The sequence below is a fragment of the Crinia signifera genome, chromosome 5 (genome assembly GCF_055691185.1).
Source record: "Crinia signifera chromosome 5, ASM5569118v1, whole genome shotgun sequence".
NCBI classification, from domain to species: domain Eukaryota; kingdom Metazoa; phylum Chordata; class Amphibia; order Anura; family Myobatrachidae; genus Crinia; species Crinia signifera.
In genome coordinates this window covers 327122274-327143470 of record NC_139221.1, presented here as the reverse complement: position 1 = coordinate 327143470, position 21197 = coordinate 327122274, and the positions used below count along the sequence as shown (strand labels likewise).

Here is a 21197-nt window from a genome sequence, read left to right as displayed (position 1 = left end):
ATTAAGCACAGATCGGATGGAATTGTCACCCTTTTACCATTCATGCGCCTGAATACTCCCTCACCCCCAACCCGCTTCTCTCTCACACTCACTCTCCGTCCTCTCTCTCACACTAACACTCACACACACTCACACACTCATCCCTCAATATTATACCCTCTCTCTCTCTTTCACACTCTCACAGGCTCAAGCTCCCCACCTCGCTCACAGACTCACACTACCCCTCTGTCTCTTACAATCATTCTCCCTGCCTCTCTATCACACTCCCAGTACCCCTCTCTCTCTCTCTTACACTCATGCTCCCCACCTCTCTCTCTCTCACACTCACCCTACCCCTCTCTTACACTCATGCTCCCCACCCCTCTCTCTCTCTCACACTCACCCTACCCCTCTCTTACACTCATGCTCCCCACCTCTCTCACACTCACAATAGCCCTCTCACTTACACTCATGCTGCCTACCTCTCTCTCAAACTAACACTACCCTTCTCTCTCTTACACTCATGCTGCCCACCTCACACTCACACAACCCCTCTCTATCTTAAACTCATGCTCCCCACCTCTCTCACACACTTACACAACCCCTCTCTCATGCTACCCCTCACTCATGCGCCCTACCTCTCTCTCACACCCACAATACCTCTCTCTCTTACACTCATGCTGTCCATCTCACTCTCACAACCACCCTCTCTTACACTTATGCTCCCCACCTCTCTCACACACTTACACTTCCCCTCTCTCTCTTACACTTACTGTACGCTCCCCACCTCTCTCTCACACGCACACTACCCCTGTCTCTTACACTCATGCTCCCCACCTATCTCTCATGCCAACACTACCCCTCTCTCTCTTACATTCATTCTATCGCACTATCCCCTTCTCTTACACTCATGCTCACCACCTCTCTCTCACACTCACCCTACCCCTCTCTTACACTCTTGCTCCCCACCTCTCTCTCACACTGACACTACCACTCTCTCTCTTACACTCATGCTCCCCACCTCTCTCTCACACTGACACTACCCCTCTCTCTCTTACACTCATGCTCCCCACCTCACACTCACACTACCTCTCTAGCTTAAACGCATGCTCCCCACCTCTCTCACACACTTACACAACACCTCTCTCATGCTACCCCTCACTCATGCGCCCTACCTCTTTCTCACACCCACAATACCTCTCTCTCTTACACTCATGCTGTCCATCTAACACTCACAACCCCCTCTCTTACACTTATGTTCCCCACCTCTCTCACACACTTACACTTCCCCTCTCTCTTACACTCATGCTCCCCACCTCTCTCTCACACGCACACTACCCCTCTCTCTCTTACACTCATGCTCCCCACCTCTCTCTCACAAGCACACTACCCCTCTCTCTCTTACACTTATGTTCCCCACCTCTCTCACACACTTACACTTCCCCTCTCTTTTACACTCATGCTCCCCACCTCTCTCTCACACGCACACTACCCCTCTCTCTCTTACACTCATGCTCCCCACCTCTCTCTCACAAGCACACTACCCCTCTCTCTCTTACACTCATGCTCCCCACCTCTCTCACACACTTACACTTCCCCCTCTCTCTTACACTCATGCTCCACACCTCTCTCACACACTTACACTTCCCCTCTCTCTCTCTTACACTTACTGTATACTCCCCTCTCTCCCACACACACTACCCCTCTCTCTTACACTCATGCTCCCCACCTCTCTCTCTTACACTCATGCTCCCCACCTCTCTCTAACACACACTAACCCTCTCTCTCTTACACTCATGCTCCCCACCTCTCTCTCACACGCACACTACCCCTCTCTCTTACACTTATGCACCCCACCTCCCTCTCACACTCATTCTCCCCACCTCTCTCTCACACAGACACTACCCCTCTCTCTCTTACACTCATGCTCCCCACCTCTCTCTCACACACACACTACCCCTCTCACTCTTACACTCATGCTCCCCACCTCTCTCTCACACGCACACTACCCCCTCTCTCTTACACTTTTGCTCCCCACCTTTCTCTCACACTGACACTACCTCTCTCTCTCTTACACTTACTGTATACTCCCCTCTCTCCCACACACACTACCCCTCTCTCTTACACTCATGCTCCCCACCTCTCTCTCTTACACTCATGCTCCCCACCTCTCTCTAACACACACTAACCCTCTCTCTCTTACACTCATGCTCCCCACCTCTCTCTCACACGCACACTACCCCTCTCTCTTACACTTATGCACCCCACCTCCCTCTCACACTCATTCTCCCCACCTCTCTCTCACACAGACACTACCCCTCTCTCTCTTACACTCATGCTCCCCACCTCTCTCTCACACACACACTACCCCTCTCACTCTTACACTCATGCTCCCCACCTCTCTCTCACACGCACACTACCCCCTCTCTCTTACACTTTTGCTCCCCACCTTTCTCTCACACTGACACTACCACTCTCTCTCTTACATTCATTCTATCGCACTATCCCCTTCTCTTACACTCATGCTCACCACCTCTCTTTCACACTCACCCTACCCCTCTCTTACACTCTTGCTCCCCACCTCTCTCTCACACTGACACTACCACTGTCTCTCTTACACTCATGCTCCCCACCTCTCTCTCACACTGACACTACCCCTCTCTCTCTTACAATCATGCTCCCCACCTCACACTCACACTACCTCTCTAGCTTAAACTCATGCTCCCCACCTCTCTCACACACTTACACAACACCTCTCTCATGCTACCCCTCACTCATGCGCCCTACCTCTTTCTCACACCCACAATACCTCTCTCTCTTACACTCATGCTGTCCATCTAACACTCACAACCCCCTCTCTTACACTTATGTTCCCCACCTCTCTCACACACTTACACTTCCCCTCTCTCTTACACTCATGCTCCCCACCTCTCTCTCACACGCACACTACCCCTCTCTCTCTTACACTCATGCTCCCCACCTCTCTCTCACAAGCACACTACCCCTCTCTCTTACACTCATGCTCCCCACCTCTCTCACACACTTACACTACCCCCTCTCTCTTACACTCATGCTCCACACCTCTCTCACACACTTACACTTCCCCTCTCTCTCTCTTACACTTACTGTATACTCCCCTCTCTCCCACACACACTACCCCTCTCTCTTACACTCATGCTCCCCACCTCTCTCTCTTACACTCATGCTCCCCACCTCTCTCTAACACACACTAACCCTCTCTCTCTTACACTCATGCTCACCACCTCTCTCTCACACTCACCCTACCCCTCTCTTACACTCTTGCTCCCCACCTCTCTCTCACACTGACACTACCACTCTCTCTCTTAGACTCATGCTCCCCACCTCTCTCTCACACTGACACTACCCCTCTCTCTCTTACACTCATGCTCCCCACCTCACACTCACACTACCTCTCTAGCTTAAACTCATGCTCCCCACCTCTCTCACACACTTACACAACACCTCTCTCATGCTACCCCTCACTCATGCGCCCTACCTCTTTCTCACACCCACAATACCTCTCTCTCTTACACTCATGCTGTCCATCTAACACTCACAACCCCCTCTCTTACACTTATGTTCCCCACCTCTCTCACACACTTACACTTCCCCTCTCTCTTACACTCATGCTCCCCACCTCTCTCTCACACGCACACTACCCCTCTCTCTCTTACACTCATGCTCCCCACCTCTCTCTCACAAGCACACTACCCCTCTCTCTCTTACACTCATGCTCCCCACCTCTCTCACACACTTACACTTCCCCCTCTCTCTTACACTCATGCTCCACACCTCTCTCACACACTTACACTTCCCCTCTCTCTCTCTTACACTTACTGTATACTTCCCTCTCTCCCACACACACTACCCCTCTCTCTTACACTCATGCTCCCCACCTCTCTCTCTTACACTCATGCTCCCCACCTCTCTCTAACACACACTAACCCTCTCTCTCTTACACTCATGCTCCCCACCTCTCTTTCACACGCACACTACCCCTCTCTCTTACACTTATGCACCCCACCTCCCTCTCACACTCATTCTCCCCACCTCTCTCTCACACAGACACTACCCCTCTCTCTCTTACACTCATGCTCCCCACCTCTCTCTCACACTTACACTTCCCCTCTCTCTCTTACACTCATGCTCCCCACCTCTCTCTCACACACACTACCCCTCTCTCTCTTACACTCATGCTCCCCACCTCTCTCTCACACGCACACTACCCCCTCTCTCTTACACTTTTGCTCCCCACCTCTCTCTCACTCGCACACTACCCTTCTCTCTCTTACACTCATGCTCCCCACCTCTCTCTCACACACACACTACCCCTCTCTCTCTTACACTCATGCTCCCCACCTCTCTCTCACACTTACACTACCCCTCTCCCTCTTACACTCATGCTCCCCACCTCTCTCTCACACCCACACTTCCCCCTCTCTCTTACACTTTTGCTCCCCACCTCTCTCTCACACACACACTACCCCTCTCTCTCTTACACTCATGCTCCCCACCTCTCTCTCACACACACACTACCCCTCTCTCTCTTACACTTTTGCTCCCCACCTCTCTCTCACACACACACTACCCCTCTCTCTCTTACACTCATGCTCCCCACCTCTGTCACACACACACTTCCCCTCTCTCTCTTACACTTTTGCTCCCCACCTCTCTCTCACACACACACTACCCCTCTCTCTCTTACACTCATGCTCCCCACCTCTCTCTCACACGCACACTACTCCTCTCTTTCTTACACTCATGCTCCCCACCTCTCTCTCACACACACACTACCCCTCTCTCTTACACTCATGCTCCCCACCTCTCTCTCACACAGACACTACCCCTCTCTCTTACACTGATGCTCCCCACCTCTCTCTCACACACACACACTACCCCTCTCTCTCTTACACTCATGCTCCCCACCTCTCTCTCACACTTACACTTCCCCTCTCTCTCTTACACTCATGCTCCCACTTCTCTCTCACACGCACACTTCCCCCTCTCTCTTACACTTTTGCTCCCCACCTCTCTCTCACACTTACACTTCCCCTCTCTCTCTTACACTCATGCTCCCACTTCTCTCTCACACGCACACTTCCCCCTCTCTCTTACACTTTTGCTCCCCACCTCTCTCTCACATGCACACTACCCTTCTCTCTCTCTTATGATCACACTCCCTCTTCTCTCTCTCAGTGCAGAAATAAATTCCTATTTTCATATTTAGACTAACACTGTTGCTAACATTGAGTATTACTCTGCTTGTCTCATTGCAGTCTGAATTTGAAAAGGATGTTGACATAGCCTGCAGATCAGGTGAGAGTACTGTATGACTCCTTTTTTATTGAGCTATAATTTTCACACTTATTTGTTACGACTGGGGAAAGTATTAGCATTCTGGCCTCACAGCGCTGAGGTCATGGGTTCCACTCCCACCACGGCCCTCACTGTGTTGAGTTTGTATATTCTCCCTGCTCTTGTGTGGGTTTCCTCTGGGTACTCCAGGTTCCCTCCCATACTGCAAACGGCTGTAGCCATTGATGCAGGCTGCAGATGAAGCTTTGCAGCACTGCAGTGTTTGCAGTATTCGCCCAAACAAGTATTGGAATCATTGTAAAATATTTTATTTTTCCTTCACATAAATCACTAATTGAAGCTACTGTATGTTGAGAATAATATGGATGATTATCACGTAAATCTGTGACCTTCTTGGTCGACCTACAATTTTGTTGTTCCAAAATATTAATTTTAAAATGACATTTTTAGCATTTAGCCTAATTATTAATAAATAATGTGAATCGCAGGCCGCTGAGTCTGCCAAACTGCGCTAGGGGCTGACGCTATCATTATGCTGAGCACTGTCTGACTTTCCTCAACGTGTGCTCTATACCACTATTAGGAATCAATGGCCCCCTAATTTACATACTGTACAGGGATATAGGCGATCACTATGTAATATATACCGAAACCTCTGCGTTTAGCCAGAAATACCTGTCATTATATGAATTGCATTGTGTGAGCACGCACTCGTTACCGCCAGGTAATCTATATTTAGCCGCAGCGATCTGTATTATTAGCAGATGTAGAGATTGCACATTGATTAAAATGCCGTCCTTCATCTCGTCACGGCAATCTCCCACCTGGTACTGTATAATAGTATAATCACCTAGTACTGTATAATAGTATAATCACCTAGTACTGTATAATAGTACAATCACCTAGTACTGTATAATGGTCTAATCACCTAGTACTGTATAATGGTATAATCACCTAGTACTGTATGATGGTATAATCACCTAGTACTGTATAATGGCCTAATCACCTAGTACTGTATAATAGTACAATCACCTAGTACTGTATAATGGCCTAATCACCTAGTACTGTATAATAGTATGATCAACTAGTATTGTATAATAGTATAATTGCCTAGCACTGTATAATAGTATAATCACCTAGTATTGTATAATAGTATAATCACCTAGTACTGTATAACAGTATAATCACCTAGTACTGTATAATAGTGTAATCACCTAGTACTGTATAACAGTATAATCACCTAGTACGGTATAATAGTATAATCACCTAGAACTGTATAATAGTATAATCACCTAGTACTGTATAATAGTATAATCACCTAGTACTGTATAACAGTATAATCACCTAGTACTGTATAATAGTATAATCACCTAGTACTGTATAATGGAATAATCACCTAGTACTGTATAATAGTATGATCAACTAGTATTGTATAATAGTATAATTGCCTAGCACTGTATAATAGTATAATCACCTAGTACTGTATAATAGTATAATCACCTAGTACTGTATAACAGTATAATCACCTAGTACTGTATAATGGTATAATCACCTAGTACTGTATAATGGCCTAATCACCTAGTACTGTATAATAGTATAATCACCTAGTATTGTATAATAGTATCATCACCTAGTACTGTATAATAGTATAATCACCTAGTAATGTATAACAGTATAATCACTGAGTACTGTATAATAGTATAATCACCTAGTACTGTATAACAGTATAATCACCTAGTACTGTATAATAGTATAATCACCTAGTACTGTATAACAGTATAATCACCTAGTACTGTATAATGGTATAATCACCTAGTACTGTATAATGGCCTAATCACCTAGTACTGTATAATAGTATAATCACCTAGTATTGTATAATAGTATCATCACCTAGTACTGTATAATAGTATAATCACCTAGTACTGTATAACAGTATAATCACCTAGTACTGTATAATAGTATAATCACCTAGTACTGTATAATAGTATAATCACCTAGTACTGTATAATGGCCTAATCACCTAGTACTGTATAATAGTATAATCACCTAGTATTGTATAATAGTATAATCACCTAGTACTGTATAATAGTATAATCACCTAGTACTGTATAATGGTCTAATCACCTAGTATTGTATAATGGCCTAATCACCTAGTATTGTATAATGGCCTAATCACCTAGTACTGTATAATGGTCTAATCACCTAGTATTGTATAATGGTCTAATCACCTAGTACTGTATAATGGCCTAATCACCTAGTACTGTATAATGGTCTAATCACCTAGTATTGTATAATGGTCTAATCACCTAGTATTGTATAATGGCCTAATCACCTAGTATTGTATAATGGCCTAATCACCTAGTGCAATGGTTTAATCACTTACAGTAGTAATAAAGGACTCAGAACAAATATCACTAATGCAGCCGACCCGTTCTAATTTAGTGTGTGCATTATTATGTTATTTCATATATTCATTTAATTTTTTGGCGCACAATGTATTTGTTATTTTAGTTATTGTAGACAATGGCTGCCTGAGAGGGGGGTCTGGGTCCCGTGCATCCTCTGCTTCCCCCTCCACCTCCTCCACTTCTTAATTCAGCTGTAAGATGTGGCGGACTACTGTACTGCACACAAAACATGGATTTATAGCTACAAAATGTTTATCGTATAATTTTTTTATATCGTTATCATTGTACCGCTGTGTAATTCTCATGTCGGAACGCTGTCTCTCTTCCAGTGCTCAACAAGGACATCTCCGCCTGTCGTACCTCCACCATAACGGGGACCCTGAAGCGCCCTTCTCTGCAGGACGAGGAGAAGATGAAGATGAGTCATCAGAAGGGTTCCAACTTCAACAGTCTTCCATCCAACGTATCGAAGCTGCACTTGCAAAGTTCCCCGCACTATCTCGGAAGCATCAACCTCAACGAATACAACAATCATACGCTCACCCTGAAAAAGGACAAATCCCAGAACCCCAAACCCATGTACATGTGCGAGGGGGACATCTTCAAAAAGCTGGACTCAGAACTGAGCAGAGCGCAGGAACAGTCCATGGAGGCCAACTACGTCATATTGCCCGGTAGCTCGGCCACCCTCAGAGCAAAGCCAAAGGAGGACAGCAAATACAGCATTAACATTGACCAGATGCCGCAGACCCGGCTCATACATCTCAACATGGCCGACCCCACCTACATGGTGAAAAGCCCTCCGAGGGAACGTCTGGGCATGAAGTGCGCTGAGCAGGGGTCCCCCATGCTGAAGCACCAGCTGCACCCCAGCGAGTCACAAATCCCAATGGGAGAATTAGGGACAATTGTGCCAAAGAGCGAGAACATCTCTACACTGTCAATGAGCTCTTTAGAGGTAGGAAGAGTTTTCTAGGGGGCTATATTGTTGGATGCACATTCTCTATACTACCCACCTAGACGCGTGGATTGCGTTCTGTAATAGATTCAGGAAACATCAATGTCTTTGTTCAGTCTTATGAATGTACAGATGTGCCCACATACACCTACAGTATTTGCAATGAAGACCTCACGTGTTCCCGTCATCACAGTTTAGTATAGAATAAAGGCATGCCGGGCCGGTGGAAGGTATCTCCGAACCTAGGCAAAGCGCCAACCTTCTGCACCGATGCCGACATTCTAGAACAGGGATGGGGAACCTTCATCCCTCCAGCTGTTGTTGAACTACAGATCCCAGCATGCCCTGCTACAGTTTTTCGATTTGATCATGCTAAATCTGTTGCAGGGCATGCTGGGATGTGTAGTTCAACAACAGCCGGATGGCCAAAGGTTCTAGAACAGGGGCATCCAAACTTTTTGCGACAAGGGCCAGTTTTGGTGAGGTGAAAATGTGGGGGGCCGACCATTCAGCCTGACATTCTTTGAATCATTAATCATATCAGAATGGTCCCCCACTCTGCCCCCATTCACTTTATGTCCCCCAACCCACCCCTTCACTTTATATTCCCTAGACTGCCCCCCCCCCCCTTCTCTGTATTTCCTCCAGCCTGCCCCCATTCACTGTATGTCCCCAACTCTGCCCCCTTCACTGTATATTCCCCTGCCGGACCATCTTTCTCTGTATGTCCCCCAGCCTGCTCCTCATTCACTGTATGTCCACCATTCACTCTATGTTCCCCAATCTGCACCCATTCACTCTGTCCCCCAGCCTGTCCCTTTTCTCTGAATGTCCATCACTGCCTCTATTCACTGTATGTCCCAAAGCCTGACCCTCCTTCACTGTATGTCCCCCAATCTGCCCCATTCACTGTATGACTCCCATTCACTATGTCCCACAGCCTGGCCCTCCCCCTTCTCTGAATGTCAATCACTGCCTCCATTCACTGTATGTCCCCCATTCTGCCCCCATTGACTGTATGTCTTCCTGCCTGCCCCCTCTGTTCCCTGTATGTTTCCCAGACCCTTGTGTGAGCCAGAGGTCGGAGAGGCAAAGCAGGAACTGCAAGGACAGGAGATGCTTGGGCTCCCTCTGCCGCCCTCCTCCGCTCTGCATATTACGGGAGCAAGCTTCCCCCTTGCTGCACCCCCTCCCCACACACTGCTGTCACTGTGATTGTGGAGTAGGGTGATATACAATTGCAGCTGCAGGGGTTGGACGCATACTCACCCGAAAGATGCCAAACACATCTCACTGTGGCGGCCGGCACCTCCTCACTGCTGCCGACAGCAAGGTAAAGGCGCACTCGCTGGGGCCCCACCTTTAGTGCTGTGTGTACTGCATCTGATGCTCCACCCGCTTCTGGCTGGAGGCTGCGGGCCGCTTGAAATGACAGCACGGGCCACAATTGGCCCCCGGGCCGGACTTTGGACATGCCTGTTCTAGAACCTATGGGGAACGTGTGGAGGTGGCGTCTTAGAAGTTCAATGTCTGCCGTTTGCAATGGTATGCGGTTATTATGTAGACTCTGTCTAGGTCGACAGTCAAAGAGGTCAACCACTATTGGTCGACAGTCAACAGGCCGACACATGAAAAAGGTCGACATGCATTACATGTGGTCAAAAGGTTGGCACAAACGGTTGGCGTTGAAATAGGTCGACATGAGGGTTTCATGTTTTCTTTGGTTAAACCGACTTGTTCGTACGTTACCGTCCCAGTGGGCATAGCGGGAGAATATAATAGTGTGCCAGGTGCTAAAAAGGTGAAAAGTCATGTCACTCTTTTCCCATGTCGACCTTTTTACGTGTGTTGACCTTTTGACCATGTCGACCTAATGCATTCCAGTCTTTTTCATGAGTCGACCTTTTGACCTAATGACCCATACCCACTTGTATTAAGGGGCCGATTCAGACCCATTCACAACGGGCCGAATTCGCCCCCATCCCCGATGGTCAGGGTTTGCGCATGTGCGAACGGCTTCCGCAAGTTTCACACTCGCCGGGCGTCCGCTCCAGGAGGGGCGGTCATAAAAACGCTGGGCGCACCCCTGCAGATGCAGGTGTGGCGATGCCGGCTTGGGGCGTGCCGATGAAGTCACATGACGCCAGCACTCGCCCCGACGATCTGCGAGTCTAGACTGAATTGTATTATCGAACGGGTGGAAAATCACTCGATGTCGAGTGACCATCGAATGATTATTTTCACCCGTGCGGCTGCATGCGAGGGTTAGAGAGAGGATTCGAACTGCGGGGGTTCATTCAGCGCGGTACCCAGGACACTGGCACTAACTTGGGTAAAGATAACACAGGCAGAGGACCTACCGCCGTATTCCGTGTGCCACGCAGCCACGTGCTTCATATGTGACTTGAAAACAATTCTAATGCGACAAAAGTCACCATACGGTGCAATAGGGTAAATGTAGGGGAACGCCAACATCTTCATGGGAATGCTCATAATAGTGTTCATTCTAGCACCCGCTAACTTTAAAAACCCATGCAGTTCCTGTTCTCTGCCTGGGGGGTCGCTGTCTGCATTGGTGTTTCTAGCACAGGTCTGGTTTGCATATCAGTGCTGATATACAAACCACACTGTGCTAGAAGCACTACAGCAGACAGCGACCCCCCAGGCAGAGAACAGGAACTGCATGGGTTTTCAAAGATAGCGGGTGCTAGAATGAACACTGGGCGTTCCCCATTCCCCTGCAGCCGCCTTTTGCCTGCCACTCAGTGTGTGATACAGTGGATCCGCACATGTGTATTTTCACCCATATCCACGCACAGACCCACTACATCTATCACTGGGCCGAATTCGGCCCATACCGAATCCACCTGAATCAGGCCCATTATAGGAACACATGTAAAGGTGTTTGGTTAATACTTGCTTGGGACCGGGCTGGATCTCTTGTGTCCGTTACTGTGGAGGAATTGCTGAGCTAGAGACGTGTGAACCGCAGGGGCGGATTTAGGGATGAGGGCGCCCCTAGGCACAACAATAATGTTTATTAAGTAGGACCGTTTATATGGCAGTATCTGCATGTCCTATCCATTTACACTCTATTTAAGATGGAATATAGTACAGTACAGTGGATATTTTGCAGTTATTGGTACATTTTGGGCCGACAGTACTATCACAGGCATTCAAGTGCCGCCCCCAAACATGTGCCGCCCCTAGGCCGGTGCCTCACGTGCCTAATGGGAAATTCGGCTCTGGTGAACCGGTTTTCCAGAAATCTCAATCAACACAAATGTTGTGGATCCGGACTAACACCCGGCATGGATTTCCCGAGGAGAACCGATCCCAACCCAGTTTGATTCTGAATTCAGATTTAGGAGTGCAAAAGTTCCATGAATTTGTCTTGTTGAGAAGATAAATTTTCTACAAATGTGGCCGTCTCTAAAGGTGGCCATACATCTTCAGATCGATTGTCAGATTGGGCCGGTTGGAACAAACACCTGGTATTGGATGAGTGACAGTTTTTGGCAGTTTTCCAGCATTTCAAAGCAAATGGTCAACTGTCATTTACTCTCATCCATTACCAGGTTTTGGTTCCAACCAGCCCAATCTGACAATCGATCTGTAGATGTATGGCTGGCTTTGGTCTAAGCTGACGTATATATGAACGGGGGGGGGGAAATGATTTGATGGTCAATGGTCAGCAAATAATTGTTCACCCGTGGCAATGTGTTCTCATACAAATCCCCTTGCATGCTAGCGAGGGGATTCGGGGGGTGGGGGGGGGGGGGGGGTTGGGGGTGCTTACCTGTTCAATATTCTGCTGTTCCATAAAATGCACATGTCATATTGGTGTGGCTGTGTTACATTGTTGTCTCACATTCCATCGCTAGTCACTGTTACTGAGTCAGGCCGCCTCATTGCTGCACTTTGCTGAATAATATTCCCTCTCCATTCGCAGAGAAGAAAATCCCGCTACGCAGAGCTCGACTTCGAGGTATAACATTCATTCCTTTTGTTTCAGACACAGATATTGATTCTCTCGGTCATTTCCTGGCAATACAATTGGCTGAGCAGTAAATGGGAGGAATACGTGTTTTTTAGATTACGTACAGATCTGCCCTCATGGACTGTTGCAGCAGTAGCGCCAAGCATCCCGTCTTGCCGTGCAGGGTCCCGCGTGATTCAAGCCGTGATGTTACTCAGAGAAACCTCAGGTGGATTCTATCATTTTGCCGATAGAAATTATCTATCCATCTGATTGGTTGCTACGGGCAATATCACCTCTTTTTTTATGTTTCAAAGCTTTAGTAATTTACCATTTAGTATTGCTAAAACGAGACAAGACTGCTTCATAAGACTGCACTGATTAATGTGATATGCGACACTTATATATATATATATATGTGTGTGCAACTGAGTCTGAATCTGTACGCAAAGTGCAGTACGGGTTATATTGTTTCTGTGCAGGGTAAATACTGGCTGCTTTATTTTTACACAGCAATTAAGATTTCAGTGTGAACACACCTCACCAAATCTTACTCTATCTGGATCTGTTACATCTGCCCCACCTACAGTGCAGCATGGTTTTGTCCATCCGCTGAAAATGTGCTTTGCAGGTCTGAATTAGGCCCTCGGTGACTTTTTAACACTCAGGAGGTGACTGATTGGGTGGGGAAATAGCAGATCAGATCCATGTACAGGCTTAGTACGTTGTCATTGTCATAGTGTTACTGTATATACTGGAAATGACTGTAAGACACAGGAGGAGGTTCCGTATACCAGGCCTTGGTTAGCACAGAGAATGCAGACAGGACACGTTGACTCCAGACATGCATTAACCAAGCCTAGTGCGGATTCCAAATTTCTGACATGTACGCTTCGTTTCTCCACAGAAAATCATGCACACCAGAAAACGGCACCAAGATATGTTTCAGGATTTAAACCGAAAACTACAACATGCAGAAAAAGAGAAAGAGTCGCCCACGGCAGAGAGCAAGGTATGGCAAGGTGTATGACAATACACCGATCTCATTGCATAGTGCTCCGGTCACTCATCCACACTTCTAGAAGCAAAATGCGTGAGGGCATCCCCTGAACTCATTCCATAGTGCTCCGGTCACTCAACAACACGTCTAGAAGTGAAATGTGTGAGACTCCCCCGATCTCATTGCATAGTACTTCGGTCACTCAGCCACACATCTAGAAGTGAAATGTGTGACGGCATCACCCGAACTCATTGCATAGTGCTGCGATCAGTCAACCACACGTCTAGAAGTGAAATGCGTGAGGGCATCACCTGATCTCATTGCATAGTGCTCCGGTCACTCAACCACACGTCTAGAAGTGAAATGCGTGACGGCATCACCCAAACTCATTGCATAGTGCTCCGGTTTCTCAACCACACGTCTAGAGGTGAAATGCGTGAGCCATCCCCCGATCTCATTGCATAGTACTCCGGTCATTCAACCACACATCTAGAAGTGAAATGCGTGATGGCATCCCCCGATCTCATTGCATAGTACTCCGGTCATTCAACCACACATCTAGAAGTGAAATGCGTGATGGCATCCCCCGATCTCATTGCATAGTGCTCCGGTTACTCAACCACACGTCTAGAAGTGAAATGCGTGAGAGCATCACCCGATCTCATCGCATAGTGCTCTGGTCACTCAACCACACACCTAGAAGTGAAATACATGAGAGCATCAACCAATCTCGTTTCCATAGTGCTTCGGTCACTCAACCACACGTCTAGAAGTGAAATGCGTGACGGCATCCCCCGATCTCATTGCATAGTGCTCCGGTCACTCAACCACACGTCTAGAAGTGAAATGCGTGAGTGCATCGCCCAATCTCATTGCATAGTGCTCCGGTCACTCAACCACACGTCTAGAAGTGAAATGCGTGAGTGCATCACCCGATCTCATTGCATAGTACTCTGGTCACTCAACCACACGTCTAGAAGTGAAATGTGTGAGGGCATCGCCCGATCTCATAGCATTACCCGATCTCATAGCATAGTCCTCTGGTCACTCAACAACACGTCTAGAAGCGAAATGCGTGAGCGCATCACCCAATCTCATTGCATAGTGCTCCGGCCACTCAACCACACGTCTAGAAGTGAAATGCGTGAGTGCATCGCCCAATCTCATTACATAGTGCTCAGGTCACTCAACCACACGTCTAGAGGTGAAATGCGTGAGGCTCCCCCGATCTCATTGCATAGTACTTCGGTCACTCAGCCACACATCTAGAAGTGAAATGTGTGACGGCATCACCCAAACTCATTGCATAGTGCTCCGATCAGTCAACCCCACGTCTAGAAGTGAAATGCGTGAGGGCATCACCTGATCTCATTGCATAGTGCTCCGGTCACTCAACCACACGTCTAGAAGTGAAATGCGTGACGGCATCACCCGAACTCATAGTGCTCCGGTTTCTCAACCACACGTCTAGAGGTGAAATGCGTGAGCCATCCCCCGATCTCATTGCATAGTACTCCGGTCATTCAACCACACATCTAGAAGTGAAATGCGTGATGGCATCCCCCAATCTCATTGCATAGTGCTCCGGTTACTCAACCACACGTCTAGAAGTGAAATGCGTGAGAGCATCACCCGATCTCATTGCATAGTGCTCCGGTCACTCAACCACACGCCTAGAAGTGAAATACATGAGAGCATCAACCAATCTCGTTCCATAGTGCTTCGGTCACTCAACCACACGTCTAGAAGTGAAATGCGTGACGGCATCCCCCGATCTCATTGCATAGTGCTCCGGTCACTCAACCACACGTCTAGAAGTGAAATGCGTGAGTGCATCAACCAATCTCATTCCATAGTGCTCCGGTCACTCAACAACACCTCTAGAAGTGAAATGCGTGAGTGCATCACCCGATCTCATTGCATAGTACTCTGGTCACTCAACCACACGTCTAGAAGTGAAATGCGTGAGTGCATCGCCCGATCTCATAGCATTACCCGATCTCATAGCATAGTCCTCTGGTCACTCAACAACACGTCTAGAAGCTAAATGCGTGAGCGCATCACCCGATCTCATTGCATAGTGCTCCGGCCACTCAACCACACGTCTAGAAGTAAAATGCGTGAGTGCATTGCCCAATCTCATTGCACAGTGCTCAGGTCACTCAACCACACGTCTAGAGGTGAAATGCGTGAGCGCATCACCCGATCTCATTGCATAGTGCTCAGGTCACTCGACCACACGTCTAGAAGTGAAATGCGTGAGAATCCCCCGATCTCATTGCATAGTATTTCGGTCACTCAACCACACATCTAGAAGTGAAATGTGTGACGGCATCACCCGAACTCATTGCATAATGCTCCAGTTTCTCAACCACACGTCTAGAGGTGAAATGCGTGAGCGCATCCCCCGATCTAATTGCATAGTGCTCAGGTCACTCAACCACACGTCTAGAAGTGAAATGCGTGAGTGCATCACCCGATCTCATTGCATAGTACTCCGGTCACTCAACCACACGTCTAGAAGTGAGATGCGTGAGAACATCACCCGATCTCATTGCATAGTGCTCAGGTCATTTAACCACACGTCGAAGTGAAATGCGTGAGTGCATCACCCGATCTCATTGAATTGTGCTCCGGTCACTCAACCACACGTCTAGAAGTGAAATGCGTGAGAGCATCACTCAATCTCAGTGCATAGTGCACCGGTCACTCAACCACATGTCTAGAAGTGAAATACGTGAGGGCATCACCCGATCTCATTCCATAGTGCTCCGGTCACTCAACCACACCTCTAGAAGTGAAATACGTGAGAGCATCAACCAATCTCATTCCATAGTGCTCCGGTTACTCAACAACACCTCTAGAAGTGAAATGCATGAGCCCATCCCCGATCTCATTGCATAGTACTCCGGTCACTCAACCACACGTCTAGAAGTGAAATGCGTGACGGCATCACCCAAACTCATTGCATAGTGCTCAGGTCACTCAACCACACGTCTAGAAGTGAAATGCATGACGGCATCACCCGAACTCATTGCATAGTGCTCCGGTTTCTCAACCACACGTCTAGAGGGGAAATGCGTGAAGGCATCACCCGATCTCATTGCATAGTGCTCAGGTCACTCAACCACACGTCTAGAAGTGAAATTTGTGAAGGCATCACCCGATCTCATTGCATAGTGCTCCGGTCACTCAACCACACGTCTAGAAGTGAAATGCATGAGGGCATCCCCGATCTCATTGCATAGTGCTCCGGTCACTCAACCACACATCTAGAAGTGAAATGCGTGAGAGCATCACCTGATCTCATTGCATAGTGCTCCGGTCACTCAACCACATGTCTAGAAGGGAAATGCGTGAGACCATCACCCGATCTCATTGCATAGTGCTCCGGTCACTCAACCACACGTCTAGAAGTGAAATGCTCGAGAGCATCACCCTGAACTTGCAACTTCTGCCAAATGTTTCTTAAGTGTCACACAGGAAGAGTGGGAGACATTAATGTCCCTTTGGCAATGTTCCTTCCTTCTGTAAGGGTCTTCTGCCCTCCAGGAGAGTTTTCTGTTGGCCCTTGCTACATCCTAGTCTTGGTGATCAGTTCTCAGCTTCGCTTTGTATGTTGTGAGCCACTGGAACCTGTGTTGAAGTCTTAGAGAATAATTAATAATGAGGGAAGAGTCTATTGATAAGGGAAAAGAGGTTTCTTGCAAGATGACGACACCTTTCCCCAACTGGAGGAGTCGTTTTAGGTTTCCCCACAAAAAGAAAGAGGGCTATACAGTAGCTAGTTCTTAAATTGTGATGGAGCTTACACATAATGCCCATGTAAGTTCCTCCAGTTAAGGTAGAGTTAATTAATTATCCCACATGGTGGCCCCTCAGAACCATTGATAAATAGAGGTGCAGAAGCGTACATCAGGGGCCACTACGTTTCATTTTCAGTAACTGTTAGACCTTATATTTGTTAATATAATTACGCATCCATCCATCAATCTTGTTTGTCTATCTTCTCAGTTGATTTATTACAATTTCTGCTTCTTAATCCCACAGATTGAAAAACAAACAACACCCAGCAAGAGGTCTTGGGAAGGTATGAGGAAGATCCAGTCTCCTCCATCTTGGGTTAAAAAGGACATGGATGCCTTGCCCCCTTCTCCCTTAGAACTAAAGACTGTGGAATGGGAGAAAACAGGGGCAACGATACCCCTGGTGGGTCAAGACATAATCGACCTTCAGACTGAGGTCTGAAGCTAAAGAAAGAGACTTCTTTTTATTTTTAAAGAATATGATTCCATATAAAACGGAGAGATGTTTGGTTTCTTTTGAAACCCTGTTAAAGTACTTTTTGCATTGTTCTCAGAAGGGAAATTCCGCTAGACTCTTAGAGGTACTGTAGGCGCAACGTGGTCTCTCCCGGTTTTCGAAGAGATGATGTCAAAGGTGATCGGTCAAAGGGATGAGGTCAAGCGGATGAAGATCAACTTCAAGGCGGCTACCGGCTTTTGGAGATGACACTGAGGAATTGCTGGGGTTGGCTGGCAAATGTCACCTTGACAAACGCTCAATAATGTCCCATAAATATTAACAATTTATAACGAAAATAGAACTCTGGGTCCAGCAACGTAAATCTTCAGTGATGCTTATTATTTCCAAGCAATATCTTTAGGTTCAGTCAGCCATGTCGACCAGAGCTGGCCCAGCGCAATGGGTTGTAGCCAAAGGAAATCTCCGCCATCTTTTGACTAGTCCGAGTAGATAGAACCAAATAAAATAAACACCTCCCCCCCCACCCCGAAAGAGTGAGGCTTTAAATGCAGAACAAGCGAAGGGAAATGATGGAATGGATGTTTTTGACTGTTATAAACAGAACCGTTTAGGATTACCTTCTGATTACCCAATCTTCACTCTGCTCGGTCCAGCAGATGCTTTGCTATAGAGGATTGTTATCAACAGAAATGTTAATATATATAGTTTTGTAACACGGGTTGTGGGATTTGACGGACTGCTTAGAACCGTAAGCTATGGATTACAATAAAGTGTTCCCAAACTTCAGAGCACTTGTTTCTTTGCTCTTCTCCTTTCCGAATATCTTTCCATTTGACCCAAGGATTCAACACGAAGGTCAACGGCTCTGCTGGAGGCCGCTGAGGTTCGCAAGGAGGCCTCAGTCTGCAGCTAATTCATCTCGTTTCAGAGGGTTTGGGGTTCCGAGAACAGAGCTTGGAACCTGATACCACAGTGACTTCTCCTGGTGTTTGTGTCAATGGGAAGAGATGCATAAATCAATCTTAAAGCAAGTTGCTTGATATGCAAGCATTTTTTTCATTATTTGGGCCAGTGTTTTATTTTTTTTATTTTTTTATTTAAATGACATTTATCTTGTCATTAACTGTATAATAAATAAATCAATAAATGTTTAAAGAATCTAAAAAAAATCCAAAATAGAGAATAAAAGAAATACTTAAAACTGTGATGTAATTGTCAAATTTTAGATTATATATACAAAGAGAAAGCACAAGGCATAAGGTGCCGTGTTGTATAATATTGTAATTATTATAATTACACATAATGAATTTTACCATATAAATATCTTTATACTGTCTTATAATTTTTTTTAAAAACTCAAATCCCCCCAAAAGGCCATCAAGTACCCAAACATAGCGGTGTTATGTAATAACTATGTGTTTGTTTAATAACTGTTCTGATTCTTTTAATCTTTTTTTGTTTTGTTTTGTTTTTATTACCCCCCCCCCCCCGCCCCCCTTGATTCCTCTGGTTATTTTTTTTTCCCCCAATCTGTGTGTGTCAGGTTTTTTTGTACAGTTTTCAGAGCACAAATGAATGTGTTTTATTTCTAATAAAAAAGTGTAAACAACATTGTATTTTCCTGCTCTGTAAATCAATGATAAGTCATTGTCGCTTCCGCATCTTTGGAATGGAAGTAAAAAAAATGTTCTTACCTATAAATAATTAGCTACATCTCGACCGTCAAACACTTCAGAACGTCTCCATTTTTTCCAGTTTTGTTTAAAAATGTACACAATTAGAGATAAGAGCACTAAGGTAAAGTGCGCCAAACAGTACAAACAACAGAAGACTCCTGTATTTATTTTTCACTTCTCAGCTCAACTTTTATTGCAGAAAATTCAAAAGTCTTTTATTTTATTATGTACGTAAATAATAGACACACAGGGGTACGGCGCACAGAGGTTAGGCAAATGTAAAATCATTTGTATAAGCTTTTTTCTTAAAAAATGTAAACTTTTTTATTTTTGTTTTTGCTTTTTTTCACAACAGACAAGTGGCAATAACAATATGCACTGTGTTGCTGCTTGTTAACACATGGCCACTTTAGATGGACACAGCATAGACAATTTAACCAACAGAGTACAGGGCAGCGCGCAGCACCGTGCCTGAGAACAGAGTGAGTCGCAGCATCTGTGCCCTTATTGTGCCTGATTACCCAAAAATTCCGGGTAATCCAATCTGCTCATGTCTGATAAACTTGGGGTGTCCTAAAACAATGGACCGGGAGTGTATTCTCATTACTATCAAATGTATTTATTAACATTTAATTATTTAGCCCCAGTACTGTAGATACCATTGTGCTTTACACGTGAATGGGTACAGGTTACCAATCACAGGATAAAATGGGCTGTATCTATTCAGCAGCATAGATTACAAATATGTGGCATCTAATTGTCATTTAAATCATATATTTTATTATATATTTTTTATTTAATTCTGTTTTTGTGCTGGGATGAGACAGAATACTAAATCAGCCGTGCACCAGCCGTGGAAGGACTATCCTGGTGGCAAACCTCATTATATTAACTGTGCAAACTGAAATACAGATTCCATTTAAATCCAGGTTAGAATACCAGCAAAATGCAATCTACATCCAGTACTGTACGCCAGGGTCCGAGAGGGTAAAGTAACTATAAGTATACAGCCCTTGTTACACCTTTCCATCACCTTAGGGGAGCTAGACAGATGGAGCGTCCCTCTTCCTTGCAGGGGGTGGCGGTAGATTCGCCAGCTGCCGGAAGGGGACGCGCGTGCACTAGACACGCCTGCGGCCCCTTACAACGGAGCTCACCCGGGTCCCCATACATTCAGCGAAGGGCGCCGTTTACCCTTTGACTAAGCATCGAATTTACATTGCTTAGGGAGCCAACGTGAAACACCCCCCATGAACCATTTCTGCCATCGCCATGGTTACAGTTGGTGTATATAGTAAATCCTAACCCTGTAGTGAATGATGAACCTTTTATTTTAGTGTTTGCTTAGCAAGGCTACAGACTGCTCTATGACGCGAGGTGTGAACGTGTTACATATATAATAAAAGTGATTTATAAACTATAAGACATGCAGTGGATCAATACATTTGTTATAGACTTAATTGTCCATCTAGTAATGGAAGTACAACCCACTCAGAGGCGTACCCAGATATTCGTAAGCCCCATAGCAAAAGTTTTGGGGCCCCTATTTAGCAACTGATGGTGATAAATGTATGTAAAACATATTAGTTAGCAA

The 21197-nt window shown here is 46.2% G+C and overlaps 1 protein-coding gene across 4 annotated transcripts in view; it reads left to right on the top strand.

Annotated features, from left to right (window-relative positions):
* The window catches only part of ADGRB1 (adhesion G protein-coupled receptor B1), a 399558-nt gene extending 380020 nt beyond the window's left edge, over nucleotides 1–19538 (top strand). For all 4 annotated transcript variants that reach the window (XM_083144946.1, XM_083144947.1, XM_083144948.1 and 1 more), the window contains 5 exons: nucleotides 5277–5316; nucleotides 8054–8682; nucleotides 12635–12670; nucleotides 13569–13673; nucleotides 17712–19538. In XM_083144946.1, coding sequence (XP_083001072.1) covers nucleotides 5277–5316; nucleotides 8054–8682; nucleotides 12635–12670; nucleotides 13569–13673; nucleotides 17712–17909 — 1008 coding nt within the window. In that variant the 3' untranslated portion in view covers nucleotides 17910–19538. The remainder of the gene's footprint in view (nucleotides 1–5276; nucleotides 5317–8053; nucleotides 8683–12634; nucleotides 12671–13568; nucleotides 13674–17711) is intronic.
* The last annotated feature ends 1659 nt before the right edge of the window (nucleotides 19539–21197 follow it).